Source organism: Xiphophorus hellerii, chromosome 12 (assembly GCF_003331165.1).
Source record: "Xiphophorus hellerii strain 12219 chromosome 12, Xiphophorus_hellerii-4.1, whole genome shotgun sequence".
NCBI lineage: Eukaryota > Metazoa > Chordata > Actinopteri > Cyprinodontiformes > Poeciliidae > Xiphophorus > Xiphophorus hellerii.
Window position 1 is genome coordinate 14,581,578 of NC_045683.1, and position 21,724 is coordinate 14,603,301.

Sequence of the window (21,724 nt, forward strand, 5' to 3'; positions counted from 1 at the left end):
GCTATGTGTGTCTATCAAATTTCAGCTCCATCACTTTGTTTATGGCGAAGATTAATGTGAATTCGCTGCAGTAAAATCGGATAACTGCATTCAGATTTCCAAACAATATTCTAAATATCTCTCTTTATATAATGTGATTATATATTTCTTTGTAATTAAGTGCAATCACATATATTTCATAGAATAAAACAATAATATAACATTAATGATTAATTACTTCATTTACATATTCATACATTTTATTTTATTTTAAGCCTTTCTGGTCCAAACTCCCTAAATTGCCCGCAATAATGACGTCAAGGCCAGCTTAGACGTCCCTATTTATTTTGCTGTTACGCGAGTCGAGGACCCTGTACCTTTAAATTGTCAACGTAAGCGGCGTGCGTCATTACGTATCAAAACAAGTCGCGGCCACGGTCCAAGCGCTTTCGGAGCTGCAGTAATGCGTTCGTTGGGTTACATTGCCTCTGCTGAGCCCTGCTGCTCGGTCGCCCTGGGGCGTTGTACCCTCTCAGAGAGTTTTACAGACACTAACAAATAAAGTGGGCCGTTTTGTCAGCAGGGTTTCTCCGCTTATTGTTTTGCTGCTGCTGTGACGGGAGCTACGGAAACGGCACCCGTTTAATCACTGTAGGCTAACGGTGAGTCAGTATACAGTGTGCAGTTGTTTGGACCGCTGGCAAAGATGCAGAAAAAGCCTTGAATTAATTTCGGCAGCATTAAATTGTAAGATAATCCTACGCTAACAAACAGGAGAGTTTTACAGCGCAGTTACTGGTAGCTGCCCCTTCTGTCAGCAGTTTTTACAACAGGACAGCACTTAGTCTTGTAACATCTCACAAGACTGGAGAAGAAATAGTGAGGGACTTTTGGACTCTTTTCTCTCTGACAGTCCTATATTATTCTTCCTTCTCCTAGCCTCATCCTACATGATTTAGGATTCAAAAGTATTTAAAAGAGTTCATGATACATTGATCTTCTAACAAGATCCTTTAAAACCAAAACAACCCCTCAGCACCCCAAATCCCCCACCATACATAACAGTGGGCTTGAGATCATTTTCCACATATTTGGACTTTGTTTCAAGCTAAACTCTCCTTAAGTGGGCAGCAGAAAAGCTCTATATTGGCCTCAGTTGACCAAAACTCACAGAGTTTAGTAAACTCATCAAAACTATATGTGCAGTGATACGATGAAAACAGGCACGTAGATGAATTGTAATGGTTGTTACGGAGACTTGATTAGATTGGTCTTCTGAGACTTTATTAACTTATTCTGTTTACTGTAGATAATGGCAAGATAAAATTTGGTTACACCTTGAAATTGGCATTTGTGGTTTTACATATTTATACCACAACATAACAGCATGGTTTTACTAGACATTTTCTAGACAAGCTGATCAATTTAAAAAAGTTAAATATAGCTTAAAAATAGTGACATTTATTTTGCAGTTAAGTGTAGCAATGACTGAGGAACCATTGATTTTGTATAAAGTTATTTCTCTAAATGTGTTTTTCTTTTAACTAAATCAACACATATTAGGTTGCATTTTCATTTTTTTCAGTGTAAGAATATGTTACTTCAATAAAAAGGACATTAATTTTAAAGCTATGGTATAATTATTTTAGTTGCTAGAAGGATCTGTAACCTTCAACTCTTGATTATGCAATGTCTGATTTTTTGTATCATTTGTTTTAGGCCAGGGCGTCACAGACAGGATGATCTACATCATAATGGGAGTCTCGGGTTGTGGAAAGTCCGTATGTCTTCTTATTGTGGTCACTAACTATTCTTTTTTTAAAGATCTGTGATTTTTGATACATGAATGTAACAAAGTAGCTTATCAAGTGATACATTTAATAAATAATCCAACCTTTATGAGGCATTGTCATTCACTTCAAATCACTTCACTCTGAAAACAGGATGACTCAGTTGAATAACCAAAATCATGACATTAATTTTGAGATCAGTGTATAGTTCACCTTTCATAGTGAAATATGTTTTTTTTCTGTATTTTCCACCAATCTGAAATTAGGTTTATTAACGTTGCACTGTCTGATTTCCAGCAATTATTGTGAACATTAGTTTAATAATTTAGTTCATTTTTGTCTGTTTTTCTTTCTTGTTTTTTGGAAAACAGAACCAGTTTGGGGACATTCCTTTCTGAAAAGGTAAAAACTTGGATGGCTCACTACCCAAACACAAAACTCTCTGATGGCGTTATGTTTATATGGAAGGACATTTATACTGACCTTGTCATGCATGGTTCTCCTCAGCTTGGCTGGCCCTTCTATGAAGGCGATAACTTCCACCCGCAGGAGAACATTGAGAAGATGGCTCGTGGAGAACCGCTCACAGACCAGGTCAGCCCAGGAGTCTGCATACATGTGTTTATGTGCGTTTTTTATTTCACCCGTCAGTTACAGAAACTATGATTTTGTAAACATTGGGGAGCTCTGTAGCTTTGTCAGGACTGTACAATTAAAATAGTATAATAACAGGACAAACAGTGTATACCATGCTACTAGTGTTTCTACACAAACAATGTCCTATAGGTTTTCATGTCAGCTTTAGTTACGTGTAAATTATTACCAAAGTTCAGTTCACGATTAAATTATTCTCCTAAACTAAAACAAAGCTTGACAACTGTATTGATAACTGAATCACACTTGTATTTCCAAACTCTTATACCCATTTTATAAAACTTGGGATGCACCGTTCTAAGAAATTTGGGTGAATTGCAGATATTAATATTGCCGTTATGGCTTATAACCAGTATTTATATATATTTTCCCTACTCTTACGACATCATAAAATGACCACCCCGTTTCCATTGCTTCTCTGCTTCAGTGAAACGCCCCACAGTCTTAACATACTTTATTCTTTCTTTGAGTCGAAAGAAAGAATCCTCTCTCCATTGTCTCCTTCCATCACCCCTTCTGTCATTTTCTCCTTTTTTCTTTGTGTCTGTTCTTCTTTCCTTCCTGGCAAAGAGAATCTGGCAGCATTTGGTGCCATTTTGCTGTTTGGTGACAGACGATAACCTCCCACGCAGAGGTTTACTCAGAAAGTTGAGGAGGAATACCTCTGTCCAACGCATGCCGCCATCATTCAGTGACAGTCAACAGTTGGCAGATTGAGATTAAATGATGGAGCGAAGCAGAAATGTAAATATAGGATTACTGTCAGGCTTTAGGGACAACAAGCCTTTCATTCTGGTGTTAGTTGGCAGAAAGAGGCCGGCATAAACAAAATGAGTTGAAGCCAGGACCTAAAGGTGTGAGACTCTGTTATGGAGCTCATTGATCTCAGATCTCACTGTCTCTGCCTGATTTGTTTGTTTGAGTTTTACTAACATCACCTAAACAAGTTTATGTGTTGAGTGTCTTAAAATGAGCCCTTAGTGTATTGAGATTTCTGTTGCTTTACAAATACAGACTTTACATTAGTTAATTTTATTTCTTAGTTCTCAAAGGAATCGTACTTGTTTTCAATTTGCATACAAAAAAATCTGTCTGGCACTGGAAAAGTTCTCAGACTTTTTACCTAATATCTGACCTAATTACATAAAATAACTAACTCATTTTTTCTTAAAATATGTTTAGGTTTTATATTGTCTTCAGATCACCTCAGCGTCTACGGCATTGAACTGAAAACATCGTAATTTATTATTTCTTGTCTTTCAGGACAGATTTCCTTGGCTTCTCAGACTACATGAAGTCATTGAGAGGTGAGAACCAGTGCCATACAGAGACTCACAAATATTATTTTTATTACATCGGCTCACACCCGTGCTAGTACTAACATAATTTAGATCAAATCTAACTGCATCCTTAACGTTTAGACTCTTTGCACTATTGTATGCAGCAATGAAATACTTGATATTTCAACTGATGGAAGCAAACCAGATTCAGTTTTACAAATCTCAAAAGCATAGCAGCGAGGTAGGAAGAAGCAGGCATAAAATTGTTCAGAAAGATCAAAAAATATCAAAAAAGGGTTTGAAAATTAAGCTGAAAACCGCAGCGACTGGGAAGGGAGTTTGGGGGAGTAAAAGCAGATTTAGAGAGAGAGGGTGAGGAGAAGAAGTGAAGATGTTAAAATTCCTCCGGTGACATCAAAGACGGCTTCTCCTCCGCACCCATATCTGCCTGCTCATCGTTGTGCTGCTCTTTTTTCTCCATTGCTTTGTGACCAAAGTAAACTTTGACATTTTAGTTCATTCCTCACTTTAAAAATATTAATAACCATGTAGTATGTCAGGGAACATTTCTGACATCTCAATATTTAAATGTATGTTCATGTTTTCCCATCACAGAGAAAGGTCTTCAGGCTCAGATGCTCTTTTAGCGTGTTCAGCTCTGAAGCGGCTCTACCGGCAGATTCTCCTCAACGGCTCCACGGTGGTGGCACCAACCAGTAGCGCCTCACTTCCCTCCTCTCCAGAGGTCTTCTTCCTCTACCTGCATGGCGACTACGATCTCATTCACCAGAGGATGGTGGCCCGACAGGGACATTACATGAAGGCAGATCTGCTGCGCTCCCAGTTTGATATTTTGGAGCCTCCATCAGACGAGGAAAATGTGCTCACCCTGGACATCAGGAAAAGCCGGAACGAGATGATCCTGGAAGTAGAGAAGCACATTGAGAGTCTGAAGTGGTGAAGTTGTAATCGTGGCAAACGAATGGGAACACTATGACTCTTACCCATTTTTTCATGGGTAAAATGAACTGAACTTTTGCTTTATTGCCCTGAAAAGGCCCTCAAATCCATATGTCTTAAATGTTTCATATGAGTAATAAGCATATTATTTGCTACATATCGATAACTCTTTTTGATCATTTTCCTCTTCTCTTAACCTACTTTTTTGTTTTCATAAAATGAAGTTCAGAATTTATTCCTGAGTGCTGTTATACGTGTTTTTCTCCCCGAAAGAAATACTATTTTTTATAATCAATTGTCTTTTTATGGGAATCATCAACATGATAGAAGTTTACTTTATGATCACATACTTGCTCACTAGGAAGTGAATTCCTAGAAAATGTTCTCACAATAAGTAAAAGGATTTGCAGTAAAACGTTTTCAAGATTATAAAAAGTAAAAATGTATGCAAAGTTAAGATTGAAATTATTCATACTCCTGGCAGATTTAAGTTTAAAGTAATATTTTAATTTTGCCAACTGGTTTCTTCTCACTGGAGGTAATCTTAATCTTTTTAGAGTGGCTGAATTAAATCTGATTAGGAATCTGTGAAAGGATCTGAAGATTAGGATGATGACAAGGAGCCCTTCCACTCAAACATTTGGAGCTCATATAGAAAAAAATCCGCCTCTCTGCAATTATAAGGAAAGTTTGATTTGCTGTAATGCCTATAAAGATTTTGCCTTTGATTATTGAGAAGGGTATAAAATATTACACATTTATTTTTTATTATATGCAAATAAAAACAGTTGTTTTATTCTTTTGGGTATGCCTGCTCCACTTCCTACCAGAAACAAACTTCTTGGTTGAATGAATGTTAAATCTATAAGTTGTCTGAAACGTTCCAGGTTTAGCTGGAGGGATTCTCGGCTTTGCAGCAGGTTCAGCCTCAGGCGTCTCTCTGTAGACTTGGCGCCCCTGATTTGGGGGATTTTGCTGCCGTTTTTCTAAAGCTCAGTCTGGTTTGAAAGAAACACTCTACCTTAGACGAGCGCTGAGAAGCTTTACTCTACTTTTACTTCAGGATAACATCCTAATCTGTGTCCGTGGGTTAAAGCTGAGAAATAATAACACTTCAAAGTTTTTCTCCTTCCGCCTAAAATAGGAAGTCTTTGTTGTTTTGTCCAGTTAAAATGTCTGAAACCTCAAAAGATCTGAATCAAATCAAACCTGTTGTGGTTTAATTCTTACAGATTCCATATATTTTAAGGTTTTTAGAGAAGTTTAGAGGTTCTTGACCATTTTGTTAATAACAATGTAGAAGTTCACACTTGCGTGATGGAACATCATTAAATATAGGTCTCTACTAGACATCTTATTTAAATTATTTGATCAAAATTTTAAAAAATTACACAACATTGGTTTTAAAATATACATTTTAGAGTTAATTAAATTAAACATCAAATCTGTTCTCAGAATGTTAGAAAATGAAATCTCAAATATTCGTTCTAATTTCCACTGGAAAGTGTTTGAAATACACAGCAAGTTCATTTTCCATCTTTGCATCTTTTATGGGTCAACATCAAAAAGCAGCAACCAAATTTTAAAGGTGCATTCCTCACATTTAATAAGACCAAAGATGACTGCTGATTCAAAATAAGCACACAAGTGGAAGGCAAGTTTCACTCTTCTCGCTACCTTGCAGGGCAAAGCAGGTCGAATCTTTGTAACGTCATTTGTCAGGTCTGTTGGTATCTTCAGAAGACACTCTGAGCGAGAGAGCGCTCCACTCCATACTGAAGAGCTGTTTCTGTGCCATGACTCATCTTCAAACCTCAACTTGAATATTTTTGGAGCTTCTAATCCAGAAAACCCCCTCAGCTACTCCCATATCTCTCACCCTCACACAGCTGGAGATTAAACCCCCTCCGTCTGGCAGCCACAGAGAAACTCAGGCAGGTTGTCAAGTCGAGAACACACACACACACACACACACACACACACGTTTAACGTGTCGAGAACGCCTCATGCTTGTCAGGAAGCTGAAGATCTCAGAGTGACTCTTGCACATTTAGGATACACTTTAGGTAGACAAGGTAAACAAAATAAGGTTGCTTCTAAAGGTGGCATTAAAATGTAAATTTTTTGTTTATTTAACCATTTAAACTGTAAAGTAATTGATTTCTAAGTTAAGCATTGCAGATAAATATGAAGATATGAATTAACCTGCAGTGCTGTTTAAATCCCAGACCAAAGAAAACAAAACAAAACAAAAAGGAAAACAAAACTGCCCTCTAGTGTTTAAAGTTAGAAAGAAGGTTTTCCTATCTGTAGAGATCACAAGCTCATTAAAAGTAGATATTTTCTGGAGCCTTTTCGGAGGCCAGACACAAAAGTTACTGCAGGTATTTTGAGAACATGTAAACAACTGAAACAAAGTCACAGAGCTACCATAATACATTTATTTGTTTGGTTTTGTGTGACTGATTAAAACATTAAAATCAACCATAAAACAGCAAAATACATCTCTCTTTTTGGAAGAAAAAAAAAAAACAGAGACGTTTTTCTGGAAATAACCCCTTGAGCTGATATTGGTTAAATAATACTAACAGTACCGCAACAAATACAAGTATGTTTCATCTTCAGTTCTTTAAAATTTCATCAAAGGGGATGAAAGAACACAGCTGGTAATGTTTGATGATGTGATTTAGACAAAAAAAAAAACAACTATAATATCTCACAGTAACATATAATATTTAATATACTACAGTAAGCTTGTCTTCAAAATAAAATAGGTTCACCAAATTGTATTTAAGTGTCATATCTACTGTATAACGTTATGTTGGGTTCTACTCAGCAGGTAGCTGATTTAAGAAGAATTATATTGTAAAAAAAAGTGTTTTTTTTCCTTGTTGGACAAGAAAAATAAATACACCAAAGCATGTTTTATCTAGAACGTTACATTTATGATTATTTGGTAGATATATGGACATTTATTATCAATAAATATATTGACATTAAATACCAATTTTAACAACACTGAAATAAATATATTTGTAAAAAAAAATCAATACAAACTGAAGAGAAGATACTTTAAAATAAATTAAAGTTCTGGTGTAGAATAAATAAGGACACCCCAACATTTCTTCCCACTTAAAACGGCTCAAACTATAATCAGTTATCACATCAGGTGCACACAAGAGATCATTACTCATCAGCTCGTGAGTCTGCAAAGAGATTTTTAAAAAGTCTCAAAATAATTAGAAATTAGCCATTTCAGTGTGTAGAAGATAGTCAGAAAGTGCAGGACATTAAAATGAACCTGTAACATGTTCAGGACTGGCTTTCCAAACAGGTTGGCTCTGAGAGCGGAGCACAAGATGCTCAAAGAAATCTCTCAAAGTAAAAAGTGGAGTAAAGCTTCTAAAAGAAGCACCTCACAGGAGTTATTACAGCTAAAACAGGTAAGACTGTTATGGTGTCCTAACTTTTTTCTCAGTTTGTTTTTTTGCTTTATGATGAAAACTATGTTTATCTTTATTAAGTACAATTAAATATCTTTCTAGCTAAATGTCAACATGTGAACATTTGTTAAGAACCTGAATGTTTACATAACCACACCTGCTTTAGTCTGTGATTAACACACATGAACAACCTGGGTGTGTCGGGACACGCATCACAACTTACTGTGTTTGAGGTTTAATCTGTTAGACTGAAACACATGAAATGTGTGAACTTACAGGACGCCTGCCTGGTATGTGAGATGGTGACCAGGAGGTAACAGAGCAAAGAGGCATCACCGTGTGCCGACGTTCATAATAAATCACCTGCTTTTAAATATTGATGTAGATGCTATGAATCTACTGCATGTACAGTAGAACTGAAGTAGCAGAGAAGACAAAATGAAATCTATTTTTTTTCTCCACTACAAACTCCTATTTTTCTGTTAAATAATTCATCTGGTTCCTATCAAACACTTGGTTTGTTTACTAAAATATGAATATGTGGTGTAGATCCCTGCCATAATTCAGTTAAATACAGGTGTTATTTTCTCCTGTGGGTTCTGTTTAGTCAGCGCCTATAATCTACATCTGCACTGTTACTCGGTTGTGTTGGTGGATACATGTTTCTACCAGTGATTTATCACTACATAGATATTAGATGACACCTTGTGTATAAGTATGGCTTACAATTACATCTTTTTTTTTGTAATTCACTTGTTAATAACTGAAAATGAATTGTTAAGGACTGAGCAGGTGTAGAGCAGAGGAGAGGTCTCCTCCTGAGCTGCTGAGGGCCTGAAGGTTTGCCTTTCTGTCTCTGAAGCCCATTGAGTTCAGCTGCTGCAGCTCCTCCTGGAAATCCTCCTCTTCCTCAAGACGGACCTGATAGGCAACAAAATCAAGATCATTTGAAGTTCTTGTGACTAAACAATTACAATCTGTACTTTAATTTCTTAATGTAGTCTGAATGTTTTGTGACAAAATGCAAATCTCTGAATCATTAATGCAATTTTACATTTTTGTACATTGTACATAGAGGAGCAGAATGAAAGGAGTTATTATAACAGGCTATTTGACCATTAATCTTTAAGAATTGTGTTGTTATTTTATTATTTCAATTTCAAATCTTAACAACCAGAACATGGAAACTGGTTGCACAGTTGTATCATGTAGTTGGTTGGAGTCGATGAATAGAGGTAAATACTGGGCAAACTGGATAAAAACGTCTGGGTTGCTCACATGAAATCTCATTAAAACATGTTAAGGTTTGTTGTGGTTAACTGAAAAGAGGTATAAACATTTTTGGCAAGACAATGTAGGAACATCCATTTAGCAAATACTAACATTTGCTAACAATAAAATTTTGGTTATTTAAGTGGCTTATGCTTTCTAATATTACAATTTTACATGTAAAAAGAGTTAAACAATTTTAGTCACCATTGGATCAGTGAGTTACCCCATTGTTGGTGTTAGCCAGTGCCTTTAGCATCTGATGTACAAACTGCTGCTGCTCTGTCAGTGGGTCGTCCTGAGGACGGCAGCCAGTCTGGTTGTTCAGGTTAGGATCAGATGGGTGCTGAGGAGAACCAGTAAGACCAGAACCAGCACTGGTTCCAGGTCCAGCACTGCCAAAAAGATACATTGTTGAAAAAGGTCATTTCAGTTTCAGACTTTTATGTATATAAGACATGATCATTTAAATTAATGGATTACATAAATTAGGACAGATATATAAGTCTAGTTTAGTTTTATAAATTAAATTGACTTACTAATTATGAATTGAAAATGTATTTGTACCTACGTAAGTGGATGTTTTTTGACTTGCTTTAAGGTTTTCTTACAGAATACAAAAATCTTTCGAACAGTGACTTAGAACAGGCTCTAACCAACTACTGAAATTAAAATTTTTATACCAAAACTCTTTAAACATGTTATTTTCAATGAAAGTAATAGAAATTGTAACAATATTTTCATTTTCATTGCCTAAATAAAAAATGGACACATTTCTTTTTTTTCTCTCTTGTGTCAATGAGGGAAACAAAGTGGAAATACAAATAAACAAATTAAATGTACAAATTAAAGATGGAACTTAACGTAATTTAATATTTAGTTTGGAAAATTGAGACTTTTCAAGGCCCAAACCTTGAATTGTTAAATTTGACAATTTTCTTTAGAAGTTTTGAAGGTTTAGTGAAAACAATCTTAATAAGACAGCCGTTTACTTTAGTAACTCATCTAGAACAAATGAAGTGTTTAGATATTTTTGCTCACACAGGCACGAGGGAGGGAGCCTCCACAGCCAGAGTCTGCAGCCCCTGTTGGATCTGTAGCAAAGCCTCCATGGCTCTGGGGTTCAGCATCATGGACAGCAGCTCTCCACTTTCCATCTATAATTTAATGAACAATAATAAATAACATTTTTGTATCAGAGATAGCTGTATGCTGCATATGGTGGTATGCCAAGACCAAACTCTTTTCATACCACATCTATTTTAGTAATAAATAAATATTAATTACAAACAAAAACCCTTTGGTATTTGTCATAAATATGAAAAATATAATATCACAATAACCCCGGAGTGTATAAACAAACCTGCTGCAAAAAGAGAGGAATGTGCTGCCTCATCTGCTCCTGCAGCTGAACATTTCCTGAGAACAAGGGATGGCTCAACAGCATCTGAAGCAACAGGAAATACATCAGCACTGAAGTTTCTCAGCTTCTCAGGAGGAAGAACTGGTTTAAGGTCGTGGTTAAAAGAGCAATGTGTGGGGATTTAGTGGCATCTAGTGGTGAAACTACATGTCGCAGCGGGAAGAGGATAAATCTGGAATCATCTATGTTCTTACATAAACGGTGGCAACTTGTTCTTTAAGTGCTGAATGATAGAAAATGACTTATCCTGAAGTAACAAAAGATCATAAATTGTTACTTTAAGTGGAAAAAAACCCCTCAACCATAAAGGAGTATTGCTCCTCATCTTTGCAATATATCCAGATCCATCCACGTATCACCTGTGCAGCAAAGTCCGGGTTCTGGCTGAGGCAGTTCAGAACACAGTTGATGTGCGGCCCAGAGAGCAGAGTCTCCATCAGACCCGGACTGGCTGTGATCTCCTGCAGGAGCGACTGCAGACCTGAAGGCAGCAGCCACATTATGTTCATTTAACACATTTCAGATATTTGATATTTAACCTTGTGAGAAATGCTCAGGACTGAATTGAGATTATGATTTCCTAAAAATCATCCATGCCTTATACATAAGTTGACTGGATGCATGCACATTGTCTTACCTGCATTAAGAGAACCGGTTCTGGGAGAAGCAGTCAGCTCTCTGAGGGAATCTGTGGAGTCAGTGGACGGAGGTGGTGTTGGGCTGGTTCGTCCTCCTGGTCCCTGGTGACTCTCATATGATGTAGTGAATAATGGAAACATTGATTCCTGAAAGCCCAGAGGCACCAGAAGCAAACCTCTGATATAACAGATGAACTATGTGAAATATGTAATCATGACCTTTATTGCTTTACCTGAGTCTGTTTAAGATCCTGTTGCTGCATTTTTGCATCATTTGTCTGAAGGACATGCAGAGCAGCGTTTGCAGGGTTATCCTCCACCATGGACATGTTTTCTAAAGCTCCATCTTCTTTTTGTATCACCTCTTCTGTCATTTCAGGCTCCCTGATGAGTCCCAGCACCTGGAGAGGAACAAAGGGAGTTGTGATGTTTGAGGTACACCACAAAAGAAGAAAACCTTTCCTCAATCATTTAGTTATTTAAGTTTAAATGTGAAAGGTACAATAATAGAAATACCACTCACACAACTTGCAAAAAAAAAAAAAAAAAAACTGCACCTCAAACACACACTCACCTGTTCTATGGCATCTTGGTTGTTCAACATGTCCTCCACCTCATGGTTTGTTGTCAGGAGCTGCTGAATTTGAGGATTAGACAGAGAGCGTTGTCCTGTTAGCTGAGGGCTGGAGGTGCAGAGGGCGTTCTGCACCAGTGGGCTGGCCAGAACACAGTGCATCAGTTCTGGGTCACTCGGTAACTGGCTCTCCATTTGGCTCCAGAGGGCAGTAAGAAAGCTGGATCTGCTGTTTTCAGAGCCAAGACTGTCCAAACCCTCAGCTGAGACAAGATGGAACGAAAAAAAACAGAAGGACTTAAAAACATTGGAGAGCAGAGGGTAGACGACTGGAGAGACATGAATGTTTGACAGGTTTTACCTGAGCAGAGTGGCGAGGTGGGAGTTGGTGTTTGGCTGGGCTCTGGGTCAGGACCAGCTTTTAGCTCTGACTCAACAGGTTCTGAAACTGGATCACTGGAGGTCCGAGCAGATGAAGGTTCAGGCCAGGGAAAGACGAACTGAGTTTATAACTGTAGACTATAAACATATAACTGATGTATGCACTGAAAAGCCCGTCTTGTAAATCATTTCAGCGAAGCGGTTTTCCAATAAAAGTCTGCTTGTTTGGGGACAAAAAACATTAATAACCAATTGGTTCTAACAAGGATTTATTGTGGTCTTATTTGCCAGAATGAAAATAAAAATGACATCTCAGTTGCTCTGCCCACAGTTGCTCTGCATTAAGAGAACCGGTTCTGGGAGAAGCAGTCAGCTCTCTGAGGGAATCTGACTAACAGATCAGCTCACAGATATTGTCTGTCAACAAAACAAATTTGTTGACTGTTTCAAATTTGTTGAAACAGTCAACAAATTTTGAACAATGGCATGATGTCTTGAAAAAAATCAGTTTTCCATTCAGAATCAGTGACTCTTTGTAAGAGCCTTTTCTGATGTGCTCTTCAAATCTGAGTATACCTGCTTATTTAAAATTTGATTCATTTTGTTTGATTATATCCCAAATTTCTTGAATGTAAAAATGAACTGCATCAAGTCCTATGAGAAAATATCTTGGCCAGCTTATTAAATCATGATTTAACTGTAACAACATTTCTGGAGAATTAAGAAAACATTTACTGTAAATAAAACTTGTAGGACAACAAGAAGTAGGCAAAAGAGTCTGAAAAAGCGATACATCAAATCTCAATCAAAAGAAATTCAAGAAGATACTGTATATCAGTCCAGCGTAAAACTCACACAGCATTTAAAAAATTAACAACATTCTGACAGTAGGCTCTTGTTAAGTTTGATATTAATTCCTACACTGTCATTTCCCCAAAATGCAAAAGCATTTCGGAGGCGGTGAAGTGATTTGGAGCTGCTTTGCATCTTCAGGACCTTGACCTGCATAATTGATGGCTAATGCCAAGTGTGGCACAACTACTGGTTAGATTTATGGAGTATATGCTTCTTAGATTTGAAATAAAATCCCTTATTTCAAGGATTTGTGTTCACGCCCAGACAAAAAGATGCTCTGGGTGATGAGCCATACAGGCCAGACGGATAGATTAGTCTGACAAGCCAAGGAATTGAATGTCTTATAAGTATCGAGCGAAGGAGGAGTCGCCTCCATCCTGCACTGCAACAATAAATTACAACTGAAACACAGCAGATACACCATCTTATCTTATTGACGTCTTTAAAACACTTGCATTGTTTTGTAAAATAGCTACAAATATGTCATTCTTTATGTATTTCAGAATATTCCTATAAATATAACTTTTAATCTCTGATGCACTGATCATCACTGTGCTTCATACCTTAGAATCATGCAGAGGCTGATTGATCCTTCCTGTTCTTTAAGGTGACTCATGAGTTCTGACTCCCTGAGAACCCGTCCGGAGTGGGTCAGCACCAGCTGCTCTGTTGGGACACACAGCCGCTCTGACAGACACAGTTTCAGCTGTGCACACACAAAAACATACACACACGCCAAAGCAATGACAGCTTAGTTTGAGGATTGCACTAGACCGCCTGCAGACGACAGAAAGTTTCTAGCTTCCTGACCTGTGTGACGGTGCAGTCTCCTCTGACGGAGAACGCTCTGCTCTCCGAGACGCTTCTGAGGATAACGTGGATCCTGTCCGACCTGAGGGGGTTTTCAGGATTTACCGGTTTATCTTTCACTGAGTCCGACATCTCAGAATTGTTCGGGCAGAGGATGAGGATAAAAGGCAGACCTGGAGCAGTCGTCTCTGAGTGGAGGCGTGTGTGTGTGTGTGTGTGGGGGTGTGTGGGCGTGGGTGTGTGTGGGGGTGTGTGTGTGTGTGTCTGGATGACTCGGCAGAAGGTTGTGAATATGTGGGCCAGCTGGAACTGCACAGTCAGGGCTTTACGCCGTTTCTCTATGTGAGCAGCACTTCTAAGCCCTAATCAACTTAAGAAATTTCAAGAGTACCTGAAAACACTTCATAGAAAATAGCAAAAGATTTTACCTTTATATTCTCTGTCAAAAATGTAACAAAAATTTTAACAAACCATTAAAATTTTTACAACAATGCAGCACACTTTTTACTAGTTGGTCTCTGAAAAAGCTTGTTCTTCCGTCTCTATCATTAGTTTTTGTCTTTACTTTCTTTTTTAAAATTTTAACCAGGAGGATAAAAAATGTATTTGTATTTAAAAAAAACGTCATAAATTCTAACTAAGTACTTAATTTAATTCTTTGGGTTTCTCTGGTTTGCCCGTTTAAGCTGGAAACCCTGACCTCAACATCTAACATGGCTGCTATTGAAAATTGTATTTCAATAAATCCTTCATGTTACTTTTGTAAATGTGTTAGTCATGTTGTAAACTATAAATTGAAGAGAAATACATTTTTATTTGCTTGTATTGCCGTAGTAACAACATCGAGAGTAACCACAGTTTCACAATTTACTTTTTTTGGGTGCAAAATATAAAAATAATAATAAAAATAATAATAAAAAGACACCAAAAATCTCACTGAAAAAGTATTTTATTTTACTTCACAGTGAGCAAGAACAGCCTACTACCCCCTTAACATACATTTCACTCTGTCAATTTGGCATCAGAACCCATGAAGAGAGGCACACAGCTTTTGGAGCATTGGAGATGCCGCGGCTCTGCAGAGCAACCGTTTCCAAACAGACTTTGAACTCAATTTATTTCAAAAGCTGTAAATAAATGTCACTTGGTTGTTTAATACAACATGCCACATCTGGAGTATATTCTGTGTATTTAATGGGACATGCAAGATGACAGTCAGACTATAAAAGGAAAAAAAATAATAAAAAGGGGAAAAATAAAAAAAAAAATAAACAAAAAGAACCTTAATAATCAGTAGTGCTTTTTAATTTGTTCATTCTTCTTCTTTCTGTTCCTTTTTTATTCCTCCAGACCTTTTTTCCTCCTTCAGAAATCTTCATTGATCCACTTCAGAGCCTTTCTTCCCTTTCTTGTTTCCCTGCAAACCAGAAAAAACACATAATTACTTTAGGATGATGGTAGAAATTAGTTTACATAAATATGCTTTTTCTCCACGATTCAAGCGAAACATATAAACAAAGAAAAGAATACATAAAGAAAAGACAACTGAGGAAGCAACATGCACCGTTAGCCAGCGGGCCGTCAATAGATTTACATTTATGCGAGTCTAAATGTTTCCACTTTGCCTGTAACTTTGCTGCTGGTACACTTGAATTTCCCCAGTGAGGAACAATATGGTTCCTGTCTGACGTTTCTAATCTATTATAGATTTCACCTACACAAGCGTTTGGGTTTTCTAATGACCAGTGTGAATTATTACAGGTACTAAACTAAGAGCTCAGCTCCTCCTCTTCATGTAAACATATCGCCACACAGAGAAGTGAAACAAAACACGATTATCTTTGCCCTCACCTGATGCTTGGGTTGCTCTGATTGGAGCCCTTTAACTTTTGATCTTTCTTGTTCAAGGGCGGCATGTAATAATGTTACCTGAGTAAAAGTACAAAAATATTATTTATGTCTACAGAAATGTACAACCGTCAAAGACGCCAACATTTGTCTCTGCATGACAAACCTGTGAGGACAGTTCTTCTTTGATGTGCAACAGTTCTTCTACCTGCAGAAGAATCTCTGCTTTGTCTTTCACTACAAACGACATTGATCACATTATAAAACAGGAGGCCGAGCAAGTGGAAGCTGAGCAGTGAAAGGGATTGTGCTGGTAAACTCACTCTCCCCCTGTTGGAGCATCTTAAGAAGTTGGGAATTCCTTGCTTTCACCTCTTTGTATTTTCCCTGTAAAGTTGAGAATAGATGGTTAGTGATGAGTTCAAACACCAGAGACACAAATAAAAGCTCCTGATGCGATATGGTGAAACTGTATTCATTTAAATTGGAGTAAAACATGGAAGGTCCTAATTTATTCCTATATAGTTCAGTATTCAAGATTTTTTTTATAATGGTTTATTTGGCTCTTCCAAAATCTCTACATAAATAGTAATATTTACAACATGAAACAATTATAAAGCTAATTTGAACTAATCACACAATATTGTATTAGTTTGCTTTCTTGTGTGTTATCCGAATAGCAGACGTCTGTGAAGTTAAAAGTTTTTTTTAGTTCATTCAGAGCAACAACAGTTCAGCTGTTTCCATATCTGACCTCCCATTCTGTGATGGTCTTCTTCAGTTTCTTAATCTCCTGGTCCTTTTTCTCCAGCTCATATTTCAGCTGTTCTGCCCGGGGATCCTACAAAACAACAATTCAACATTTTACGCATGTAGTGCAATATGCATCAAGTTCATCTGAAGGAAATGCACATCAAAAAGAAATGGGCCCTTTCTTAAGTTACATGTGAATAATAAAAAGATGAAATCATGTTAATGCTTCTTTCCACATCTACACTCACCGGTTCATGTTCTGTGGATGTGTTGACTTCTTGTCCCGGGCTGCTCACAAACTGCTCAAGTCTTTTCTCCCTCTGGATAATCCGACTCATGTCATCTTCTACTTTGTTAAAAAAACGTTCCTCCTGTCTGTTTCCTGGCGCTAAGTTTGTCCCTCTGGTGTCCTGGAAATTATGCAAAGATTTGAAGTTATAAGCACTTTGTAACACAATGGTGCAAATAAAGATACACAAGCTTCTGTTTTGTTTCTTCATGCTGAAGAAAAAACTATTGGCTCTGTTGATGCCATGTAGTAATAATAAAATGTACATGGCATAAATGAGTTGCTGCAGAATGAAGTAGTTTATTATGCTGCATAGCTAAAATACTCAGTGTGGTCAGGCTGTGAATGGATGGATCCTTTAGACCAGGGGTGGGCACTCCTGGTCCTCGAGGGCCGGTGTCCTGCAACTTTTAGATGCATCTCTACTTCAACACACCTGAGTCAAATAATGAGGTCGTTAGCAGGACTCTGGAGAACTTGACTGCACTTAGGAGGTGATTCAGCTGTTGGATTCAGGTGTGTTGGACCAGGGAGACATCTAAGAGTTGCAGGACACCGGCCCTCGAGGACCAGGATTGCCCACCCCTGCTTTAGACAAACTAAAGTGTCCAAATACATATTTTTCCACATCATTACTTTGTTTTTCTATATTTATTCAAAGCTGAGGAAAACAAAATCCAATACTGTTTTAGACCACACAATGCAGAAACCCTGTCAAAACCAAACTGTCTATTTTTTTTTACATTAATTAAGGGGTTAAAAATGTTGGTGATGGTCAGAAAATTATTGGGGTAAATAAATAAAAAAATCTTCTTTCTCACCTCTTGTTTTCTACTTACTTGCTCTGCAACAAGAAAAAAAAAAAACAGACGTTAGTAAAAACCATCATAACACTTTGTGAAAACTTAATCTACTGCATGAGTGTTTCTTTTGCACCGAAAAAGTTAGTAGCAAGTTTAACATAAAAGTACAGCTATATGAAAAGATTTTGCAAGTGATGAACCAGTTTATCCCACCAGCAGAGCCTTCAGCCTGGAAGTCCTGCAGAGAAACTGTCTTTTTGTCTTTTGCCTGCTGACTTTTCTTTTTGTCCTTCTTCCCGCCGCCCTCTTTTCCTCCTCGTGACTTTGGAGAAGCTACGTTTGTGTTGCTCTGCTGACACAAACACATTATTTGCCTCTTATTGATTAATTTTTATGGTTTTCATACCAGTAATCTGTAGTGTTTATTCCTGTCAATAGCGATTAATTTAACTCAGTTGAACATAAATGACCAATTATTCATGTCAAAATGATCACGTTTTACACCGAAGACTCAAAGAGGCTCTATGCCTAATAATTGGTGACATATGTTTTTTTACTTTAACAATTTATCAGCGTTTGCATTAAAATTGACTTATAATAATTTCCTGCCTGAAAAAAGTATTTATTCTTTTTGACTGTTTTCAGATTCTACCATGTTATAACTACAAACTTCAGTTTGTTTTAGAAAATAGTAGTGATACACTTCTCTAGATCTTTAAGCTGTGAAATCTACACCTGTTTTAAGCATTCATCAATTATTAGTGTGTGAATGCAGCTTATGTACCTGTTTATGTTGTTCATACTCCAGTTTACTTAGAATCAAGGCCTTTTCCAAATCTGCCTCATACAGCTCTGTGGTTATCTACAGAAACACGGAAAAGAAGGTTATGTCAACCTGAACTAGGAAAAAAAAAACCTTCTTAGCCCTGATAGAGCAGTTTGTGATATAAATATTAAGGACACGTATACCTCATTTAACAAATCTACTCTTTTATTGCAACAATGGAAATCCTTTAAAAGTGTTCACTGCAGAAGCTTCTCTACTGCTGAGGAAAAGTTCAACTCCAATAAGCCTTAAGTGTGATTCCAAAATCAGGACACAGTCTCTAGTCATTTTCTCTAACCTGTTCGTCTCTCTGTTTCCACTGTTGCCAGCCCTCTGAAGGTAAGCTGTGGTCCACTGATGCCGGGCTGAGGAGCTCGCTGGCTATTCCTGACAGCGTCATGCAAGGCGGAGGGGCACAGGACTTCTGGGGAATCTTCTTGAAGGCCAGATTACGCAGCTAAAGGAAAGACAGACAAAACATTTATCCAAAATGTTTCAGAAACTGAAAGGTACCGTAATTTGTTTCAATTAATGATAACAAAGCTACCAATCCACATTAGGAAGGGTGGGTCCGAAACAACTGTTCAACTGGAGCTAAACTACACCTTTAGTGGACACTTGAAGAGTGAGAAGTTTGGTGTGTTCCTGTAGAAGTAAAATACCGTCACACAGATTAGATTCAAACAGCTGCCTGAGGCTTTCAGTAAGATCACCGTAGCAGCAAATGAATGTGGTTAGATATTTAAGAAGATCTCAAATGAATCTGAAATAATCAATTCCCTTGTCCACAAAAAAAGATGAAAAAAACAGTAGACAAGCTACTGTTCTTATCTGTTAGACAAGAATGTAGCTTCGCCATTCATTCAATACAACATGTTAAGGTCTAGCTATTCAAGCAGTTTCTAAAGGTAGAAAAAAAACGATGAAAGAAGTTTCCAAATCCCTGCTGTAGCCTCTTGCTGCAGACGGTGATTGCACAAGTTAAACTTTGATGGAAGGTGTTCAAGGAAGAAAACTTTGAAAAGAAAAGAAAAACATGGAGTAAAGTTTTCCAGAGAGAACACGGACAAAGTTCATCCCCCAAGACAGGTAATTATTGGTGTTTACCTATAAATAAATCACTCATTTCCCAGGGATAAATAAGAAAAATGTGGATTTTTTTTTCTTTTTAAACAACTCAATGTTTAATTACGTCTCCTAACTTCATTTCACATGACTGTTGGTCTTTGTGTTGTGATTTAAACATGTGAAGACAATTTAACTGGTGCTACAAGTACAAAAACAAACAAAAAACAGAATTAACCTAATTTTTTTTAAAACATTTGCTTCGAGAACTCTTTATTGTTTTGCTTTCAGCTAATTAGAGTGGAGGTCATGAATACACCTGACTGTGGCTGCAGAGCAGTTTCAGTTCCGGTAAAAATGAAACAAAGATGGAGCAGTCAGACGCTCTGCTCTATAGCAGATTAATAAACGGAAAAAATGAGGGCATGGCTAGCAGACTGTCTCACCTCGTTCGCCTCACTCTGCTGCTGCTCCTTCTTCTTCTTTTTCTTATCTTTCTTCTTCTCGCCACCCTGACCACCTTTACCCCCTGATCCAGTTGTTGCTCCTGATTTCCCCTGTCTGGACTTCCCGGAGGAGTCCCTCCCGCGTTTGGTGTTGGACTTCCCCGGCTCGGAGGTTTCCGAGTCCGAATCGGAGTCAATCTGGAGCAGGGCGAACCGGGAGGCGGTGGTGGGGACAGTGATCATTGCAGACGATGCCATCACGTAACGGGAAACTAAATCACAAGAAATGGTCCCGTTAAAAATAACTGTTAACATGAAATAGTTATGTATATTGTGGAACGATGTTTATATAGTCCTGAAAAATATCCGCCTAAATATTTATTCATAATGAAAATTAAAAATTACAGCAATTTTCTTCAACTCTGCCGACAGTAACAATCTGCTGATGAAAGCAGCAACGATACAACCGGGCTAGCAGGTTTTTGTTAGCGTACTAACAAGTGTAAAAAGTCGACAAAACCTTCACACGCTCAGGCTAAGCCTTTGTTTGTGTTACACTCACAGAGATGTGTTGCAGAGACAACGGTGACAAGAGAAGTTGACTAAAAGTACTTCTGTCTACGTCTTCAGGGAACTGAGCTGCAGTTGGTTGTGCTACTAGCGATTGTCTAACTCGGTACGGAAGCCCGGTGGTTCTAAACAGCACGAAACTACATTTCAACTGGTGCTGGCCTCCTGCGCTGCGATCTTAAAATCTTAGTGTTTCCTTACACTGACTGATTAAAATGACTAAAAACGAAAGAAATAAAATGTTGTAACAATAACATTGTAAATATGTAAGACATTGTACCAGCTGTGTACATGTTAGTCTATCTCAAAAAGACAAACGGAAATACATTGAGACTGAAATGAAATATAACAGGCTGAAGGTAAATCCGGATACTTAGTATTTATTTACAAATTGAGTGAGTTCTGAAGGTTATCTAAAGGTATGCTTTCTCCAAAATTTTAAAAAATTGTTAAATCTGTCACTTATAATCATCCAATGGAAATTTCTAAAAGGTTGACAGCTGTCAAAATCTAACCAGTGGTGAGTGGTATGTTGTCCATCACAGGGTAACATAGAGACACACATGACAGACAAGCAGTGTTGTATAGTAACGAAGTAAAAACACTTCACTACTTTACTTAAGTATATTTTGGAGTACTTCATACTTTCCTCGAGTATGGAAATTTTTGATAACTTTCACTTTTACTTCACTATATTTCCGAACTTAATTGCATACTTTTACTCCGATACATTTTCAATGTGTGGTTTAGTTACTAGTTACAAAAAAGCGAGAGAGAGAAACGCAAGTGTTTTGACCCCACCTACTGATTAGCAAGTAGCAAGCAGGCTACCGAACAAAGTCGGTAGCCTACTTGCCTGGGCTTGTTCATCACCTCCAATAGGATACACCTGTTTCACTTCTCCCATTAAACACAAAGCAAGTCTCGCAATCAGCAGCAGCCACATGGAGGAGGAGACGGAGACCACAACGACTGCAACTACGTCGGACACGGCTCCAGGGGAACCACCAGCTGGTGATGAGAGCCCATGGCCTTATTTAAACACAATATACTCTTTCGTGGGTGTTA

At 37.7% G+C, this 21,724-nt stretch overlaps 3 protein-coding genes across 10 annotated transcripts; 1 reads left to right on the forward strand and 2 right to left on the reverse strand.

Annotated features, from left to right (window-relative positions):
* Positions 1-398: 398 nt before the first annotated feature.
* LOC116729952 (probable gluconokinase) lies at positions 399-7,222 on the forward strand. Of its 4 annotated transcripts, none has more exons than XM_032578870.1 (6): positions 399-641; positions 1,699-1,756; positions 2,141-2,171; positions 2,277-2,363; positions 3,687-3,730; positions 4,319-7,222. In XM_032578870.1, the coding sequence occupies exons 2-6, from the start codon at positions 1,719-1,721 to the stop codon at positions 4,662-4,664; spliced, it is 546 nt and encodes a 181-aa protein (XP_032434761.1). In that variant the 5' UTR covers positions 399-641; positions 1,699-1,718; the 3' UTR covers positions 4,665-7,222. The 4 variants fall into 4 exon arrangements, with proteins under 4 accessions (XP_032434761.1, XP_032434762.1, XP_032434763.1 ...); XM_032578871.1 differs by having other exon boundaries at positions 1,704-1,756; XM_032578872.1 differs by lacking the exon at positions 3,687-3,730 and having other exon boundaries at positions 1,699-1,778.
* Positions 7,223-7,379: 157 nt separating this feature from the next.
* On the reverse strand, positions 7,380-14,267 carry LOC116729950 (ubiquilin-1). Of its 3 annotated transcripts, none has more exons than XM_032578865.1 (11): positions 14,057-14,265; positions 13,810-13,952; positions 12,372-12,466; positions 12,011-12,273; positions 11,670-11,837; positions 11,436-11,583; positions 11,158-11,279; positions 10,739-10,822; positions 10,417-10,532; positions 9,602-9,770; positions 7,380-9,027 (listed from the first exon to the last, which is right to left on the reverse strand). In XM_032578865.1, the coding sequence occupies exons 1-11, from the start codon at positions 14,186-14,188 to the stop codon at positions 8,884-8,886; spliced, it is 1,584 nt and encodes a 527-aa protein (XP_032434756.1). In that variant the 5' UTR covers positions 14,189-14,265; the 3' UTR covers positions 7,380-8,883. The 3 variants fall into 3 exon arrangements, with proteins under 3 accessions (XP_032434756.1, XP_032434754.1, XP_032434757.1); XM_032578863.1 differs by having other exon boundaries at positions 12,372-12,496; XM_032578866.1 differs by having other exon boundaries at positions 8,907-9,027; positions 9,583-9,770; positions 12,372-12,496; positions 14,057-14,267.
* Positions 14,268-14,991: 724 nt separating this feature from the next.
* gkap1 (G kinase anchoring protein 1) lies at positions 14,992-20,801 on the reverse strand. Of its 3 annotated transcripts, none has more exons than XM_032578867.1 (12): positions 20,649-20,801; positions 20,087-20,358; positions 18,874-19,032; positions 18,534-18,611; positions 17,963-18,101; positions 17,768-17,790; positions 16,906-17,067; positions 16,659-16,745; positions 16,228-16,291; positions 16,071-16,141; positions 15,908-15,985; positions 14,992-15,473 (listed from the first exon to the last, which is right to left on the reverse strand). In XM_032578867.1, the coding sequence occupies exons 2-12, from the start codon at positions 20,342-20,344 to the stop codon at positions 15,432-15,434; spliced, it is 1,161 nt and encodes a 386-aa protein (XP_032434758.1). In that variant the 5' UTR covers positions 20,345-20,358; positions 20,649-20,801; the 3' UTR covers positions 14,992-15,431. The 3 variants fall into 3 exon arrangements, with proteins under 3 accessions (XP_032434758.1, XP_032434760.1, XP_032434759.1); XM_032578868.1 differs by having other exon boundaries at positions 15,353-15,473; positions 17,963-18,098; XM_032578869.1 differs by lacking the exon at positions 18,534-18,611 and having other exon boundaries at positions 17,963-18,098.
* Between the last annotated feature and the right edge of the window lie 923 nt (positions 20,802-21,724).